Here is a 19,564-nt window from a genome sequence, read left to right on the forward strand (position 1 = left end):
ATCCTAATCGATATCAGCCGTACAGCTTTGACTGTGAGATTGGCAGTCCTATATGAGATTGGCAGTCTCTGCCACATAGGGCACATCTGTAGAGGGTACATGTACAATGTAGTTGTGAGAAGAACTTAGCCGTACTTACGAAGGAGAGTGATGGTGAATTTACAGCGGCTGTTGCGTGGGAAGTTCTGAGCCCAGCAGTAGACATTGTGGGACCCCAGACTGACTGTCTGTCCCTGGTTAGCCGTGCACTCCACTGGGACTGACTGGTTGTTGTCATCCACATACACAGGGTCTGTCCAGGTCAGGGTATGGCCAGAAGCTGACTGTACTGTAACCTCCATGTTGTCAGGGCAGGACAGCAGGGTGGGTGGCTTGTCATCTGTGGAGGGAGTAAATGTGAGTCAGATAAAGACAATGTAATGTAGAACTGTTTAATACTTGTAATGTTAGGGTGATTTTTGACACATTCCACCAGTGCTTTGAATTATTTTTGTATCATGCACATGATAGAGAATCTGATATACTTGTACTACATAGTTGCTGGATGTCAAGCATTGATTATATTTCTCAAATATAAGTAATGCAATCTATATATGATATCTTTAAAAATGGATTTAAAGAGGATAAAACATGGGTCACCTTCCAGAGGTTGAGTACATAAGACTTATCTTTGACAAAAAAATGATGACCAGTTTGTTACAAGATCAGTAAACTTACTCTCCACACGGATGTGACGTTGACACTGTGATGTTAAACCATACGTATCAGTGGCGCTATAGACCAGCACATGGACTCCGACATCAAAGTGGTATGGATTAGGGTGGTTGGGGTGGACCGTGTAGCTGGGTACAGTGCCGTCGTTGTCTGTCAAAGTGGTCGGACGTACCACCCAGTGGATCAGGGTGGAGTTCATCCCAGGGTCAGAGTAGGTCAGGATGTCTGGAGGGCACACAAGTGTGGGGGTCTGGACATCTGCAAGGAAAAATGAGATCATACAGCTCTTAGTCTTGTCTGATATTTTGTCCTCTAGTAGTATGCCAGAATATATAAGAACAATTCACCTTTATTTGCTTGTGTTGCCAAGAACTAAAAATTCTCACTTTGAGTCTGAAATGAAATATTCACCTGTGCAGGTGAGTGTGCTGCCATAGTGGCTCCACCTGTCTCCTGTTCCACAGGTTTGCACAGCAGCGCCCCCTCTCAGCTCAAACCCTTCACTGCAGTTGACGTTGCACTGAGTGCCATGAGGATGTTTCCTGTAGCCACATTCTGGAGGAGACACACTCGCAAAGGCAGGGACCTCTAGGTTGGGGCATTCCACGGCTACAGAGGAAAGGTAGAGGTGTAAGTGCTCAGGAAACCCACACACTGAATCATGATTGGTCACAGTAGCAGAACAAACTTCAGCTTACCACCAAACCTCATCTATTTCATACTATTCAACAAGATTTTTCCTTTACGACATTTATGCTGAGCTCAGCACAGTGTATATGTTTACAGGGTATGTCTAGTAATGAACCTTGAAAGAAAAAAGAAAAAAGCTTACATTTGCAGTAAGTGGTGGCCCTTGCTCCACTCCACAAGCCATTTTTCAGACAGGTCCTGAAAGTGTCAAAGATGGGAGTCCTGCCAACATCACACATGATCTCCAGGGTAGAGTTGTAGGTGTAGGGACCACTGGCACTGTGGTTGTACACCAGTGTGCTATCACTCACATTGGGATATGGTCCACAGGTCACAACTAGATGGAAAAGACAAAGTGTGCTACAGTCAGAGTCTGGTCCAGAGCTTAAAGGGTAACAAAAACTGAATAAATTGTTCACTACATGTATGTAGAAACAACTGTCAACTACTAATTATCAATTTTTTCATCGTATATTAGAGAAAGATACATGCTGTGCAAGAAAAAGAAGAAAGAGGACAGCAGTTTCGTTTCTGGCCTACCTTTCTTGAAGACTTCAGAGGAAAAGGAAGCAGAACAATGATGAAAGAGAAGTGAGAGACATTTAGGATCTTGGGAACATTGGAAGGAAAATTTTCAAAAATCACACTGAGACAGTCACTATTAACCTTACCAAAATTGATGGAATTCTTCTACAAGAAAGTAAGAAGTGTCTAAATATGGTCTAGTTACATAGACACAATTTTTTCTTGATATATTTCTTACCATTGCAGGTTGGAAGAGTGCCCTCCCACACGAAGGAGGAGTTGCAGTACAGACTGTGTTCCCCCGATGCCCTGTAGCCGGTATCACACGTGATGTAACAGGTGTTCCCAGGTGTGTTCTTACACTGCTGCATCCCAACCACATTGTAATCCACATCTCCAACAACCCTGCCGTTCACATGAACCATCGAGGCATGCTGGACTGCTGGGAGCATGGGACAGCTCCTCGCTGAAAATTGAAAGAGTATGGTTGATTTTAACGATTAAAGATGGCATGCTAGATTAATGGTGTATTTATGGAATATATTTGAGCTCAGTAAAGCTACCAATACAACAATTGAAAAGATACAACCATCTGCTTCAGCCATTTTGATCATTTCATCTTCTTCATTTCATTTGATGAGATATTCCAACAACCCTGACTATCCCAGTTATGACTTATTTAGAAGTTTGTCGAAAATATCCCAATTTGCAAGGCTAATGTTGTTAAAAATAGGAGTGTCTGATTCCTCCCTACCAATTTAAGGCTATTTATGGGAACCAAAACACACAGGCTTTAGTGTGTTATCTTGATTTCATGGTACATTTGTTCTCACTTGTTTTCTACTTGGGTGTGAAATCACTTCCAGCTGAGCCTAGCACTTTAGAGGTACTCTAACACAGGTTAGCTGCCAGATGGTTTTTATCAAAACCACTGTGCCTTGGAATCAAGAGCTTCTCAGGAGCTACATGTAGCCTGGCTTCAAAGGAATATGTAAAAGCACCTTATGTGATAGTTACAAAGCTAAGGTTTCCAAGCAAGTGATTCCTATTACCAGTATATGTTTAATATTTCTTACAAATGCCTCTGTACATTCTTTGCTACCCACACAATTTTACAGCAAATTAAAAGCAGGACTACGGTAGAGATGGCCATGAATAACTTCATATTTTCATATACGTCTTTTGTTTTGTTTTGAACTTGAATTGAATGAAATTGAATTCAATTTCAATTGAATTGTAAAATTCACAAAAGGTCTCATCTTTTGTAGAGAAAAAAGTCTGGTTTAACAACAGTTTCTTAAACAAATGTTGTCATCATCCTGTCAAATGTAGTTAAAGTGTTGTGATGACATCTCACCAGCACATGTCCCGTTCCTTTCCTCCATCCCATCCCCACAGACACAATGGTCCCTTCTGGTGGCTCCTGTACCCACGGTGGTCGTCCCCTCTGGACAGGTGGTACAGTCCGTAGGGCTCAGGGTGTCTTTGTAGGTTCCCACAGGGCATGCTGTACAAGTAGAAAGCAGTGTGACACTTACACCTCAGGTTCAATGATATTCAAGCAGTTATTGTTGAAGAATTTCTCCAAAATAGATTTGTCTAACATTGATGAATTTTAGTCATTTTGTACTAGTTTAGTTCCAATCCTATTAGGCTACCACTGGATGGTAGAAATGCTATATGTCACATGAGACACCTGTCATAGGAACTATCAGCTTAAGCTTCCTGTGGGGAAAATGCTGGACATTTGATTCATCAAGTGAACACAAATTCTGCAAAAAATGCCATTGGTAATGCATAGGCCTGTTCATGTTGTCTCACCTATCAAAAATGTCATATGCTCATATACAATGCAACCACAGCCTCCATCCTCTCGGCTACAGGGCAAAGCATATTGAAGGTCTTTCCTCTTGTGACCCATTATACTGTATAACCACATCCTTCCATACCTGATACGCTCCTGGTTAATACCTACCTGTAACATCACCTCTGAGGTTTCCTCACTTAATCCATGTCAACTTCCTCCTGTGTATGTTCTGTGACATTGTGGTATAGCTACCTTTTGCACACTATACACCCCATGCCTCACTAATTGGCTGAGTATTCCACACAGATGATAATATTCTCAAACAAATTTAAGGATATAGCTAAATTCTTTTACACAACCAGTTAATACTCACATTTTCTTGAAATTATTTTTGGAAACTTAAGGATGGCATGCTAGCTCACCAGCATTCAGTTTAGAAGAAAATTCAGTGGTTGCAATAGATTGTGACCTTTCTTGCCAGAAACACTCCTGAGTTTCGTCACATTATTGACAAATGTGTATACGTAATATTGAACATTTAGCCATCCCCTTTGCTGACTGCATGTTGTCCTATTGACACATCAGCAGTGTATAAAGCAGTAGTAGCATTATTTACCTGTGCACAGGTGTCCATCTCCCCCGTATCCCTCCTCACAGGAACATGTGGCATAGCCAGACTTGGAGGGGCAGGAGCAGGTGGAGTGAGAGCCACAGTTGAAGTCACAGTAGGACCTGTCCGTCACAGACCAGGACTCCTCCTGTTGGTCTGGAAAACAGTAAGGAAAAAAATGTTTCCAAAAGGCTACATCTGCTTGACTGTAGGTCGTGTTAGACTTTCTGAATTATAGTGTACACATGAAATTCTTTTCAATATACTATATGTCCAGGGCTCGAAATTCATTTTTGGGATTAGGTGCACCGGTGCACCCAGCTTAAAGAATTGGGTGCACCAAAAAAGTGTTGGGTGCACCACTTGAATTTAAGTAATAACCTAATATCAAATTCTTAAACAAGTACCGTGACAGACATTTTTATTATCTTTCTAATGCTTGGATGTCAAGAATTTTACATACATTTTATACCTTTACATACATAAACCTAAGAAAATATTTGGGTGCACCCACAGAAAATAATTGGGTGCACAGCTCCAATTTTGGGTGCACCTGGGTGCACATGCACCCAGTATTTCAACCCCTGATGTCTAAAGGAAAGAGTCAGAGTTTTCATCAGAATATTTTTATTTTATTTCCAACAGGTGGTTGCTAAAAAAACACTAGAATATGATATGATATGAATGATTACAGTATATGCAGTCAGAATCAATTCTTCATGTTGAGTCATAACTTCTTTATCAGACCTTAATCATTAGTTGCTTAGTTACCAACAAAACGGCAACAAACCGTTTCACTTGGGGACTAGTGAACAGGGCATTAGTAGACAATGGGCAGGTAGTATTTGTATTGTATCTCTGTGTATCCATTTGAGGGATCTGGGATCTTATGTTGACAGTAAAGTAATGTTGAGACATCACAGTATATTTACAGTGGAAGCCTTTTGTCTTTTCTTTTTTATGCCTCAATCACTCTTTTGACAAGGTTCTTTCCAAGAATCCAAGCAGTAAAAATGTGCAGATTAGTTTTTTTGGGATCACCTCGAATTTTTTTTATGACTGCAAGTCCCTGCAATGTCAATGAAGCACTGTTTTGCCATGGATGCTTAGATTGTGTTGACACAAGGATGTGCTTACGACAGTCAGCTGTTCCAAGTGCATGTTGTAGACTCATTAAGCAACATTCTTTGGACTGTATATGATACTGTAATGCCTAATGAGCTTCCTAACAAACACACAACAAATTATTCCAGTTGTTTACAAAATGTTGATGTTGAAATCTGAAGTGTGGGAATGTACGTTGCTGTACCACACACAATATAAATAACCCATGCCCTTATATGGACACAGGTGCCCAAACATATGCAAGAGCATGACCTCACTCTATAGAACAGGCTTCGTCCGGAAAGAAAGTATTTGCATGACAAAAGGTGACCTGTGACGCTTTTGTCCGTCCTTCCGTGCTAGGTAGGGCCAGGAAGACTGAATGATCCAATAGAAACTTAACTGATTTCAGTTCCTCTTTCTAAAGATGCTAAGTAAATATATCATTCTAACAGTTTCTGAGCCAAGTAAAGCACTACCTCTTTTGATTAATGTGAGGCTAAATCTTTTATAATATTGAGATCCAACCCCCATCAACACTACAAAGAAAATCGACAAAAACAAATTTGAAACCTTTTTGTCTGGTGATTCAACTTGTCAGTGAACGTTTTCAATAACCGCCATCTCACATTATGTCACAAACTTTGTTGACGTTATAATATGGAAATTACAAGTCATAAACAACTTCTTGTAATACAATGTTAACAGATGGACGTTTAGCTTGTTCTTCAGAGCACAAATACTAGTTAGGATCAAGATATACCAGTCACTGTTTGTTTTGTTCCCACCACTTGGCCCAGGTGTGTCATACATTCAACAGTGTCTGCATCTTTTCCTGCGCATTCTTGACCGGTCTACCTGACACGCAGAACCTTGGGACGCACTCTAAACATCGTGCCATGTAATCCTGGGGGCCTTTTTGAGTCACCTCCTCAATAATGCATGATCGTATCAAGTCTAACTGTGTCATCGGATACAGCTGGTATTTGCACTATGTGTTGGCTAAATTCAATGGAAAGGCCAATGTAACTACCCGGGGACAAAATACTGCTTTTAGAATTCTTAGTTCAACAGTTTGCACGTTTTCAGTAGAATTCTGGGCTGTAGAGGACTTGGATATGATAGTAAAAACATGAAGTCTTGATCTTCTGAAGTTCATAAAATTGCAATATCATGCCTAAATTAAATTCAACATCTCCCTGTATTCACACATTTAAGTCCCAATAAGGGTAGGAAAAAATTTGCCCTAAATGCCATTTATATTCCACCTTCACCATTTCCATCACAGTGTAATTTCCTGTAGTAATCTCACAACATGCTGGAAATGACACATGGGATGTTTGCGTGTGAGTCTAATCCAGGCTTGTCCTGCACGGAAGCAAATCTGCCCTTACCATGAAAGTGTGTGTACGCGTGTAAAGTAAACATCTGAATGAAAACTGTTACTTTAAATGTTTATCTTATTTCTTTTTAAGGGTAGCCATAGGGTGGAACTGTTTTTGTACTGAAGTCAATCACACGTGTCTGCGAGCCTATTTTAGCAATTTTGGGCTATTTGGGATTATCCACACTAAGCTAATGTCAATCAAGATCTGAGCAAGATTGAAAATTTTGGCTTTATCCAGTAAATTGAAAAAAAATTAATCCAAAATAGCTGATGTGGACTACATAATGGTTAGCCAAACAAAATACCATAGATGGAAAAAGAATTTTGTCATTAAAAAGTGTGCAGGACAAGTCTCTTTTGCCCCCATATGACCATGACGAGTAGCGTATACGTACAAAATCACAGTATGTGGCTTTAGACAAGGACAATGCCTGTCTACCATAAGTAATAACAGAGTACCGAGGACAATGGCCTCTTGCCCTGATGCCACAGGAGTAGAGTATAATGGCTCCTGAGACTGACACTACCCCCTAGCTTTGAGAATGGACCAAGTCTGACACAGGCATAATTAAGGGCTAAGGGAGGAGAATCAATGATCTCACAAATATGGCAGTAACAAAACAACAAACCTTTGGGCAGGACCTTCACAGGTACCGGTCTGCCATTTTGGCTCTCAAAGTGGAAAAACTTGTTGTAACCAGTAAAACGTACTCAGTAGTTCTGAATGAAAAGATCTTTTACAAGATGTGACATTGTCTAAAACGTTGTATTTCACCTCAAGATTCCTGTAACCTACTAGAAATGAGTATCTTTGTTCATATATCCACTACATTTACCAATGTGGTTTTTGTAACAGATGATATTAGAGCTTTGCTACTGACAATTCTACTTTTTTTTGTTCACTTTTATGTCCGACTTCTTTACATTATTTGTCCAAAAACAGAATCAAGCCTTCCTAAAACTGACACTGCTTCACATCGGAAAACTGTTGGGATGTTTATTAATTGAGGAGGTTTGGCCAGAATCGATTAGACACCATATCCAGCATGACTGGTTTCTCAGGGGACCGGCTGATTAAACATGGTATTTACCTGATACAGTAGGCACTGGGGCCTCATTAGTGGGAGTGCTGCTTCACACTGAGAAGGCCCCTCCCTGGCACTGTACAAACTACCATCATTAAAGCAACATCAAGACAACAACTTACAGTGTCAGGGGAATTCTGCCAATCAAGCCAGCTATATGTGTGTTTTGGGAAAATGCAGTGTCTACAAAAAGGCTAGTTTTGGCAATGCCATATGGAGTAATGGGAGGAAATAAAGCATGACCTGTTAGTGTTACTGACACTACTACTGATATCTATTCTATCATAGGAACAATGATTACAGTATATACAGAGATAAGTATTCTGGAACATAATGTATGTCACATTTATATATTGCCCATGATTGTAGTCACCATAACCATTACCCTAAGTTGAAAGATGAAAAGGACTGGAGATTGTACTCAAACAAGTAGCAAATACAATTTAGCCTGTTCAAGAGCCAGTTTCCATAATTTGTTCCTCTCAATCCGCAGTTTATAGCCTCATAACACAGGTACATAGAAACAAGTTTGAAAGGTTTTATGGTGATAAAAACAGAACATTGATCACTGCAATCAGGGAATAACAGGTTGTCCCCAACATAATGTGATGAGTCAAAATCACCATGTAGACAGTCCTGTTTGTATTTTGTCCTTTAATTAGCCCAGTCTTTCTCCATAATTACAAGTTTTAACGTTACTTCAAACAGTGTATGAAAAATATGTGAACTGTCTTACCTCCATGCAGAAGCCTTGCCAGAAGACTGAAGTCTTGGAAGTTGTCCAGAAGGAAGTAGTGATCCTGTTGGCTTGGATAAGCAATGGATCTCAACTCAGCTTCCACTGCATCTTCAATTCCCAAGGCAAAGATTTCCACCTGTCGGCCTTGTGCATCCATGTTCCATCCCGACCACCTGAGATTCGCAATCTCTCGCGCTGGAATAGAAGGTGGCTGTCCAATATTTGAGCGACCGTCGGTTAGAAGGAAGATGGCTTTCTTCGCTGCTGGTCGACTTGTTAAGAGAACTTGTTTCGCCCTCTCTAGAGCTGTAGTTGTCGCTGTCCAACCATGTAGAGCTTTGTTCCTGAGCCTTTTCTCAATGTCATCATTGAGTTTGCACTTTGTTAACCTGCTAGAGGCTGATCCATCGCTCAGGTAGTCCACATCCACGGATACTGTGGTGCTGTAAGTGATGATGGAGACCCTGGTGTGTACTGAGTTAACACTGAACTCGTACAGGAGGTTTTCAACAAACTGCAGCATGGAATCCCAGGCTCCGTTGTACCATCCTATACTAGCCGACCTGTCCAACACGAAGATCAAGTCTACCTGTCCATTCAAGGTGTTTAGCAAAGGTGTGACAAACGACGTGTTCAGTGTCAATGCCATCTGTTCCAGTGTCTCCACGGAAGTTTGTGCGGAAAGTTGGCAATTTACAGGATTTAGGAACATCATCGCTGTCAGGAAACAAAATGTTCTGAAAACGGTAAAAGTCGCGCCCGTTTTGGGACGATGCGTCCTTGTGTCGTCTGTTGCCGCCATTTTGAACGTTAATCCTCTGTCGTCTGCAGAATCTAACCGATCGCTTGAAGACGTTTCCTCAATAGTTCTTCTTGTCTGACAGATTTACGACCAACTTCTATGAAAGGTCCCTTTGACTCCTGAAAAAAATGAACACACAAAGTAAAGTGAGCAGTTGTTTGCTGAGCTGTTCAGGACGGAAATGCCGGAGAGGTAACACTGCGTTAGACGACTTGCTCCCAGCAACACACGTCCATCGTCCCGCGCAGGTACTAGTACATAATACACCGTGAAAAATCGTTTCTATCCACCACAAAGACATCAACACACACCATTCGTAACCCTTACCCTCTAGTAACCGTCCGCCTAGCAATGCTGGTACTTCTGATGAAGAGGTCACGGAAATAATAACAGAAATATTTCAGGTGGGCCTTGTGATGACTAAGCCTCCCCCTCTATATTTGGGCAACACGTAGTCTCGTCATACCTGAGCGGTCTCACCTTCGGTAGTCATTACGTATGACTGGTTCCCGTGCTCTGATTGGAGCGACCCATGCCTTCGGGCCAACTTGCAAGACTGCGCATTCTTTCTCACTGTTGTGTCCAAATCCTTTGGGTCAACTGCGATCACCATATTCGATTCTCATGTAAAGTAGGACAAGTATTGAGTGAGAACAAGAGGATACAACTTCGGAAACGTATTTTTCTATCGTCGTTCTGTGCGCTTTAAAAGTGTCCCTTTGTCCAGGACACTGGTAATGCTGTCTATGGATTATCCAAATCTTCAGTACGTTATTTTAAAATTTTTACAACGAACAAAATAAACTCTTATTGTATTCTTGATGTTACGCCCTGAGAGCGAGTCACCATTGTTTGAACAAGGTCTGTGATTGGCTAGGATGATCCCGGGAAATACCCCCGCGGCGGTTTCCGATGACGTCAATACAGGGCGTGTCCGCTGGCAGACAGGTGTTTCTTCCTATTCGACATATAAGGCAATGGTTCCAGGTAGCTTGTATTGTTTTGCGTACAGGTGTGATTTCGTTTATACCCCCTTTCCACTAAGACGGCGCTCTCACGGCGCTCTCTCTGCGACCTCAAATTGGGAAGAGCGCGGTGAGAGCGCGGTGGGATCGCCAAGGTCGCCATGGGAGCGCGCAGAGAGCGCGGTGGGAGCGCCATGGTCGCCATGGTCGCCATCACCACCGCGACTGCTTTGAACCTGCTCAAAACAGTCGCCATGAGAGCGCCGTGGACGGCGATCCAAGGTGAGCGCAGAGAGAGCGCCAAGAGAGCGCGCAGCGAGCGCCGTGAGCGGCAACAGAGCGCACAGCGAGCGCGGCGAGCGCAATAGGCCTCAACAGTGGTTTATGATACCAAATTAGCTAGGACGGCGCTCTCACCGCGCTGTCTCTGCGCTCTCAACTGCGGTTTGTGAAGAAGTATATTTGACACAGACAAAACCCGGAGAAATGTTTAATATGTACCGATGATTTGCAATTAAGCAAACTGAGAAAGAATAACCAAAGTTTAAAAAAACAAAGGTTTATCATTACTCATTATCTTTTGATTTCAACATGATGACATTAGGGTTCTTGTTGTTCATCTGTACATTTAGATTATTGAAGTCCCATTTTCAATAGTTTTTTTTCTTCAATCGAAGTGTTTCAGTGTTGTATGAAAAATAAATTTATGGTGAACAAGCTTTATGACAGATTTAAGAAGAAAGCAGCGAGACAAACGTGTATATTTCAGTCTGAGTGACTGTACAGTTAATAAAATTGGATTTGTTTACAGCCTTGATTTTATACTTTGAATGTTATGTAAGACGTAAAAGGGTGACTTCAAAGATACCAAAATACACTATACGTCAAAAGATTCGTTCTTTACCTCTGAAATTCGTTGAATAATCTTTCGAACCTTTGCTAGCTCATAAAGAGATGCTGACATTTGAGTTTTTCATCGCGGTGAGAGCGCGCTGGGGTCGCCGGAGAGATTCCACTTGAGCAGTTTTTCTGGCGTCGCGGCGCTCTCACGGCGCTCTGGCCAATTTTCCATCGCAGCGAGAGCGCCGTGAGAGCGCCGTCAAGTGGAAAGGGGGCCTTAAGGATGAATGATATCTTGTGCGTGATGACCCTAAAAGAAAATTGTTTTCTTTTAGAGAGCCGCAAACAAAATTTGTTACATACGCCTCATAACCCATATTGTGCTACATGTATGTTATGCTATGCGCTATGTTATTCAACAGGTTACGATTAATGAATGCCTAGGTAATCTATACATATATAACTCGTAACCCGAGTAACATATAACTGTATACCTTGATTATCCAAGTTTCCAGCTAGAATTTGTGAGTTTGCCTGTTGCGAAATCTGAACGAATTCCAGAGTTGTTTGCTTGATTGTTTGTCTGTTTTCACATATTCATTGTCAGTTCTATTGTTTGGTGCTATTGATTTAACCATTGTGACAAGTATGGCAATTCATGAAAGTTCAATTAGAATTGGCGTGGTCTTGACCCAGCTTCTTCTTGAATCTTGACCGGTGTCTGAATACACATGGGAACGCCAGCAATTACAATATGTGTATTCAACGGCACCTACGAATAGTGTTCACTATTATATAGTCTATGCGTATATTACTCGTAACCCGAGTAACATATAACTTTATACCTTGATTATCTGACTTGTATTTTCTGAGTTTGCCTGTTGCGAAATCTGAACGAATTTCAGAGTTGTTTGCTAAATTTGTTTGTCTGTTTTCACAGGTTCATTTGCAGTTCTATTTAATGGTTTAATCCTAGTGTTTGGTGCTATTGATTTAGCCATTGTGACAAGTATGATAATTTGTGACAGTTCAATCAAGATTGGCGTAGTCTTGACCCAGCTTCCTCTTGAATCTTGACCGGTGTCTGAATACACATGGGAACTCCATCAATTACAATATATGTGTTCAACGGCACCTACGAATAGTGTTTACTAGACAACAACATTAATTCATTAGCACCCTGCTGTTGCTCAAGATTCACTTTTAAAACATCCATTTATCTCTTGTATAGTGTCTGCAACAGTTTACCACAACTATTGAATGGAATAGTCATATTCCCGGGGAGTGTCTGGCGCGGGCGGTTACGCATAGTCACCGTGAGCTTTACCAACACAGGCGCCATCAAGAGTTGTCTACTATAATGTACCACTATGTGCCAATGGTAACGCATGTGATACACATTGTAAAGTACAAACGTGTATTGGAATTTGGAAGAAAAAGCCATTCGACGGCTTGTATCTCAATGTCATTGTTTAAGAATTATTATGCGGAAACTTTGGTTATCTGGTTGGTTATTGTTTCTCGTTTAAGCATGGTCAATAGGCCATTGAGTTTTTGCCGAAGGCGCTGTTGCTTTCTTTGCACATGCATTTGCGTATACAATCAACACACACTGTATCAACACATTGTATACTCAGTTCATCGAATCAAATAACAAACATTGTTTGCAAACACTCTGAACTTGCTCCGTTGAATCATACACTAAAACACGCACGGGGTGCTCCGTCTAATTTTCAAGCAGATCCTACGGTAGCACAAGATAATCAAAAGCTGCCAGAGGAGTGAAGTCAGCCTAGGAGTGTGTTTGACTCCCTTTGGCCGGCTCTCCTAGTTTAGTTAGCTTTGATACTATCTTATGTCACTTGGAAAATCTGACTGGAGATTAACTTAGTCCACGGCGACGGTCTTGTCAAGGGGATAGTTCGCACAAAGGCCGATGGTAATAGAACAGTTTCGCAGTTTGCTGGTTTGCTCAAATGCGAACCCCTGCTCGAACCGATAGAACCGTCAGGGGGCTAACTTAATCAAAATGAGATCTTGCGGAGGCGTTACCATACCAGGAACTGTGTATTCAATAGTACTTTGGGAAGATCTTTACATTCAAAATACCACATACTTCTTCTTAAGACGTCAGTGTCATTAAAACTTATTTATCTTCATTCGAAAATGATTATAAGTCAATAAGTCGAACCCAGTAACTTAGAATTTAGAGATAGCTTTCAGACTAGAATAGACCTTGTTTTGAATTGTTCTACACTATTTGTCCGTCCCGATGTTACCTGCAATTAGTCCTCGGGCAAGATTTCGCAATAAACTTATCTAGCGATTGATAGCAATCTTCCTTCATAAAACAAATGTCATCGAAAACTGAATTTGACAATTGATGATTTAGTTGACAATTGATACGATTTTACTACATTACGGAGCAATCATATCTTATGGTACTAATAATACATTTCTTCAAGTTATGTTGCAATAACATAAGATAAGTACTATATTGGTCGTGAATCAAGTTAACGCTTGAATCAAACAGAGAACTCCATCGCCGCGACCAAGTGTGGTCCTGTTTTGCTGCTTGCAAGAAAAGGAGAACTTGAACTAGTCACGCAAGAACAGACATGAAGGAACAGGTATGTTTGTGCTGTGTGTAGGTAACCGTATCGGCATGTCTTACAAAGGAGGTGGTCACACGACCACAAAGGGCCAATCACGCATCATGTCCAAAGCCTTGTGTGTCCCAAATTAGGACGACACATCATAGGGACTTTACGCCAGTTAAGAGCCTGCTCAGCACACACCATCTGCAGGCAGCAGTTCCTCTTTCATTGTCGCGCACGCTGAGATGAAGTACAGTAGAAGCAAGACTCCTAGCTAGCGAAAGTTACCAGGATTTAACTGACCAAGCTTCGAGCAAAATGCGTCGTGGAGGCGTCACACGCAGTCCGCTTGGGTTGCCCATGACATGCGTCGTTGTTTTCTTACTCTTTGCGGTTGAGAAACTTGGTGAGTTGTACTGTCATGTTTCTGGCTACGTACAGGAAGTTTATGTTTGTAAAGTAGCCCATTTGTGGGCGATAGTGGTACTGTTAATGTAACCCCAAACTCACAGGACGTCCGGTAAAGGGCTTCTAACTTTTCGGAGGTAAATCATGATACGAAGTGCAACGCAAGAAAATGGAGCTAGTCAGGTATACAAACATGTAGTTGCACCATAATTCAGGTAGACATACGTATGTCTTACCACACCGACATTATCTCTGAAATGAAACTTGACACAAAGAGCACGTGAAGAAGACATTGTAACTAATAATCCGTACCTTTCGTTCAGATGCAAGTCTGTTGGTGACCAACGGAACCAATATCATCAGCTATGACATCTCGACAAGCCAGGAGACAGTATTACCTGTGTCGGTAAGTACACATCAACCTTACGTTGGCGCTCTGTTCATTAATTTATTGGCTGTATGTGTCAGATTTTCAATTTGTTATCAAGTCAAGAGCTGATGTTTGCCTTGTATGCTGTTACTAGACTTAATTGTTTAAAAAAACTGAGGCAAAGTTAAGGTCGGAGAATTTTCGGATACAACGTAGCAAAAGATAGTGGTGGTTCTAAGTTTGAAGTATAGATATGGCCATGTATGCAGTCTGGCAGACGAATTCTCCTACGTCATGTCTATCTTAAGATTTTGGTGCACATGTACTTAGAATGGTGCCCTTATGTAACCATGCATGTGTGTATGTAGCAATAGAGGTAAAAAAATGTCCCGTCGATTTGTGTATAAATTTTGCTAGTTGTTTCAAAGACAAAAAGCAATACTCTTCCAGTATAAAAAGATCACAGTAGATATTTTGTAAAACGCAGGGACAGGACTGTATTTGTATTTTTTTGTCGAAACAACGGTAACGGAAGATACATGACAAATCGATTGAAAATAAAATTGAGATTTTGCATCGTCCCAGTACAGCTGACTATTTTTAGCGGTATCACTCCATCATTATTGCACTCTAAAGGACTATATATATAACACGTACGTGCCGTTGCTTCTTCGTTCGTACTTTAGCTTAGCACTTGGAATTGATTTATTAATTTATTTCCTTTAGTAGCAGGGGGATTTTTTTTCGACACCCCAACTCTAGTAGGGGTGGTTTCCATACCGAGTCTATACCTATTTTGTTACAAGCTTTTGAGGCAAGGGCACGCAGTAAAATTGACGTCGTTTTTTCTTAGGAAACTGGGGGCATCGTTGCCCTTGCCGTTGACGTTGATCGGCAACTTCTGTACTATACAAACGCCGAAACAGGTGCGATAGTTCGGTGTGGAGTCGACGGTTCTGACCAGCAAACCATCGCCAGCACAGGTAGGACATTGATTTCCTTGAAAGTATCAAGTTACAACATCAACATACATGAGGCTAGGCTATTCATCCCGCCAGGCTAGTATAAACATGTGTACTGCTCTGCGCACTTAGTAAACAATGAGTGGTACGGCATTGCGCATGCGTAATTTCCTTGAAGGGGGGTTGGGGTACGTGGAATATGTGCAGGTCGCCATGGTCATGATATTGTATAGATATTAGTCTAGTGGGGAAAGTGGGAATAGTTTAAGATATATATAAAAGTATCAGATTAGACACCACATTGCATGAAGAGAAAAGTTGGTTAACACGACAAGAGCTTGAAATATCGCATATTAGTCTAACCAAGTGCCACGTTTAGCAAGTCTTTCTACAAAAATCATACAGGCCTGAAATCTTATCAGCACCCTGCATCTAAAAGAATGAACGAAAATTGAACGAATTTGTTTCAACGTTTCTATGTTCTATCTATAGTTTTGCATAAGCTTTAAAGGCCTGTGATGGCTTAACAGTGCGCGAAAAATAAGTTTCTGGGTCGGAAACACCGGTACATTTACCCGGATATTCAAAATGTACGGACGTTTACGTGTATGTGCCGCCCGTTCACTTGATGTAGACGGACCCACAAACGCGCCGTATATGCACAACTTAAGTGTACGGAACAAGTAGAGGTCCGAAAAGGATCGGGCGATGCAAGTACTTTTTAGCGCAAAAGTAGCTGTTTACTTATTTATTTACTGTTTATCATGTCAACAGAACAATTTTTACTGAGAACTTCGGTCTCAAAATACGCTCTCAACGTGCAGTCCGCAGATGATGTAACGTTAGTATGGAAGTTGTGCATGTTGAAAAAAAGTGCGACAACCTGACGCTTTTCCCCCCAGACGTGACCCAGCCCACCGGTATCGCCTATGACTGGGTGTCCGGGCTGGTGTACTGGACAGATGAGGGGCGGGGCACGGTGGAGGTTGCCCAGGGAGACGGCGCCAATAGGAAGACCCTCATCTCGGGACAAATGTTCCCCAGAGGGATCGCCGTGGACCCTATCTCAGGGTACGGTCATTGCTATCGTTATGATCGTTTATTACCCCGTTATTTGCCTAAGAAGATTACACAGCACGCAGATGTACACGAAGACCATACACACCGGGCTCGTATATTGTCTTGTCTTTTTTGTTACAAAGATAACGCTAATTCACCTTTATCCACGGGTATATCCGTTATATTAACAAACAGGGGATTTAGGGATATCAAGTCGACGGACGGTGGTTTCAAACTGCAATATTGTCAAAATATTGCAGTTTTAAACCACCGTCCGTCGTTTTGATACATTGAAATACCCAGTTTTCAAAAAACAACGGACTCGCGGACATAGGTGAAGTAGGGTTACTCAACTCGCAGATGCACACAGAAACGATACACACTGCCCTTGTATATTGTCTTTTCATTTTTTTCCAAGAGGTAACGTTATGTTCTACAATAAATTTGTAACTTAGCTGGCGTAAAGGCAACAATTTAACGTCAAGTTTCGTAAAGTTTCAATATCCTTAGCAAAATGTTAACATTAGTGTATGTGCCCTGGTTTGATTTCTGAGTGTATCAGATACGCCCTCTCGCGGTTCAAAATAGTGCTTCAGAATCGCCAACTGGTACTGATAGATAACTGACAGTCAGTGTGAATGTCGCTCAGCGTTATGCGTGGATTTGCGTAAAAAAGGTTTTCGTCTTTAATACGTGAATTCCCTTCAGATATCTGTTCTGGGGGAACCAAGGGGACTTCACTATCCGGCGCGCACGGCTGGACGGTTCTGATGTGGAGGTCCTACACCACACAGGGCTCTTCTGGCCGAACGAACTGGTTGTGGACGTTCAGCAAAGGTAAGAAAGCATAATCTGGACCCCCCCCGTGCGCCCCCATAAGAAAACATACACACGTTAACATGAGTGTATGTAACTGTAAGACTTTGTAACAACTGCCATTGATGCTATTAAGTAGGAACACTTACCCTTCCGACATCAGGGCCAGTTCGACATTTTGGAAGGAAAGGTCGAAGTAGCAACAGTTGAACAGTTGTGGTGCTCAATCCTACACCCAGATTTTATTCAGCAGTTGCTTTCTCATTACACTACGTTACCAGATAGAAATGTGTTATATTGACTGTCACCACCCGAAGAGGGATATCACAAACTGTTTTGGTAATGAATACGTTATGGTAGCAGCCTTGTATGGGTTACAATGACACGCCTTACTGTAGCTTTGAGACTAGCTGAGGGGTTGGATTTCAGCATTCAACTCAGGCGCTATGACCCTAGTCTTTTTTCATCAGATCACGGTTTTATTCTGTACATTGAGTGGTTGAAAACTCTCTTTTCAAATTAGTAACATGTACTCTTTTGGACAGGTTGTAAAATGTCAGGTAAGGTTACACTAACCTTTTCATCGATGAGTATCATACTTCACAGGCCCACAGACCACTCTGTACTTTATATGCAGTTGCAGGATGTTGATGACTTTAGGGTCCGGGTCTCTTCTGTCCCTTTGCAACGGATAGAATGTTTATGTCTCCTCTACTATCTAACAAAAATGAAGGAACGAAAAAACTAAAAACAAAATTGACTTGAAACAAAATTGAGACAGATCTTGATAACAATCAGGAGTTTTCTCCCTAATATTATTTATATATCTGATATAATGCCTTTTCTTGAAGTTAACACACAAGGTTAATAATTCAACACTGTAACATCAACCAAAACTTACTTTGTATGTCCTACAGTCGCCTGTTCTGGGTTGAAGGCTACTACGGATACATTGGGTCCAGCAACTTGGACGGGACAAATCGGACTGTCGTCGCTAATGTCTCCTCTGGCCATGTGCTGTTTGGACTTGCCCTGCGTGAGGACATACTGTACTACACCTCCTGGGACGGCAAGGTGTTCTCTGTGGACCAGAACTCTGGAGAACTGAGCGAGGTTGTCAGCGAGGAAGAGTCCGACAGATTGCTCGGACTTGTGGCTGTACATCCAGATAGGCAGCCAACAGGTAAACATTAAGAATGCATCAAAGTATTGTCTTGTCTTAAATCAGTGTCTAAATAAATAGGGAAAGGGTAAACATCAAAGATTCAATTTTGTCTCCTGTGAGAATTTATTAAAAATAATTTCTTAGATAACCAGCAGATCATAAAATGATCATTACCTATATTCAATTTTTAAATTGAATATATTTAATATACAACTGGATAAAAAACTTATTTATTTCCAGATGTTTCAAGTCACATCCATCACTCTTTTTCAGCGTTACTAGAATAAACTGAAGTTAATGTCCATTTTTTCTCCAGTTGTAGAGATTGAATTGTATTTGAATATTGTTTACCTGGATGTCTAACCATCATAAAATAATCATCATTTCTATATCAGGGAGTAATCAGTGCCAGACTGACAATGGTGACTGCAGCCATCTGTGCCTCCCCACTGGACCAGACACCAGGATCTGTACCTGTCCAGATGATGGGGGACTGGCCATCGGGATGGACAACAAGACATGTGCAGGTACACACTATCATTCATGCTGATTTGTCATCATTCGCAACTTTTGTCATTATCGTAAACTTATACCCTGACAATTAGGGGTGGGTACCGATACAAAAAATTTAGGTACAGGTATATGACAGTCCAGGTCCAGAGGACCAGGTCTAGGTCAGGACCTGAACCTGAACCTGAACCTAATTGTAAGTGAAAACTTTCTCTAATTCACTCTTGTCACTTTCTTGGTGCCCGAAAACACTGACAAGGTGCTAGTATAATCTGTTCATTTTCTCATCGGTCCAAAATCTGGTCCACTGTTTTTTTTTCAGGCCTGTTCTTTCCAGACTGTTTTAAGAAGAAGAAAAAAAGGTTTTGTACCAGTACACCAGTAACCAGCCCTACCAACAATAATTGTG

The 19,564-nt window shown here is 41.4% G+C and overlaps 3 protein-coding genes across 3 annotated transcripts in view; 1 reads left to right on the plus strand and 2 right to left on the minus strand.

The window, feature by feature from the left end:
• LOC118418085 (sushi, von Willebrand factor type A, EGF and pentraxin domain-containing protein 1-like) overlaps positions 1-994 on the minus strand; it is an 11,346-nt gene extending 10,352 nt beyond the window's left edge. Inside the window, exons 1-2 of the mRNA XM_035823913.1 lie at positions 718-994; positions 140-379 (exon numbers count right to left, since the gene is read on the minus strand). Coding sequence (XP_035679806.1) covers positions 140-379; positions 718-994 — 517 coding nt within the window. The remainder of the gene's footprint in view (positions 1-139; positions 380-717) is intronic.
• Positions 995-1,096: 102 nt separating this feature from the next.
• LOC118418086 (sushi, von Willebrand factor type A, EGF and pentraxin domain-containing protein 1-like) lies at positions 1,097-9,780 on the minus strand. Its single transcript, XM_035823914.1, has 6 exons — positions 8,659-9,780; positions 4,353-4,502; positions 3,287-3,436; positions 2,168-2,395; positions 1,547-1,741; positions 1,097-1,323 (listed from the first exon to the last, which is right to left on the minus strand). The coding sequence occupies exons 1-6, from the start codon at positions 9,461-9,463 to the stop codon at positions 1,097-1,099; spliced, it is 1,755 nt and encodes a 584-aa protein (XP_035679807.1). The 5' UTR covers positions 9,464-9,780.
• A 4,230-nt stretch (positions 9,781-14,010) lies between these two features.
• Positions 14,011-19,227, plus strand: LOC118417669 (low-density lipoprotein receptor-related protein 4-like). Its single transcript, XM_035823312.1, has 7 exons — positions 14,011-14,271; positions 14,597-14,679; positions 15,497-15,626; positions 16,508-16,676; positions 17,373-17,501; positions 18,398-18,663; positions 19,041-19,227. The coding sequence occupies exons 1-7, from the start codon at positions 14,184-14,186 to the stop codon at positions 19,193-19,195; spliced, it is 1,020 nt and encodes a 339-aa protein (XP_035679205.1). The 5' UTR covers positions 14,011-14,183; the 3' UTR covers positions 19,196-19,227.
• The last annotated feature ends 337 nt before the right edge of the window (positions 19,228-19,564 follow it).

This window comes from Branchiostoma floridae, chromosome 6 (assembly GCF_000003815.2).
Source record: "Branchiostoma floridae strain S238N-H82 chromosome 6, Bfl_VNyyK, whole genome shotgun sequence".
Classification (NCBI taxonomy): Eukaryota; Metazoa; Chordata; class Leptocardii; order Amphioxiformes; family Branchiostomatidae; genus Branchiostoma; species Branchiostoma floridae.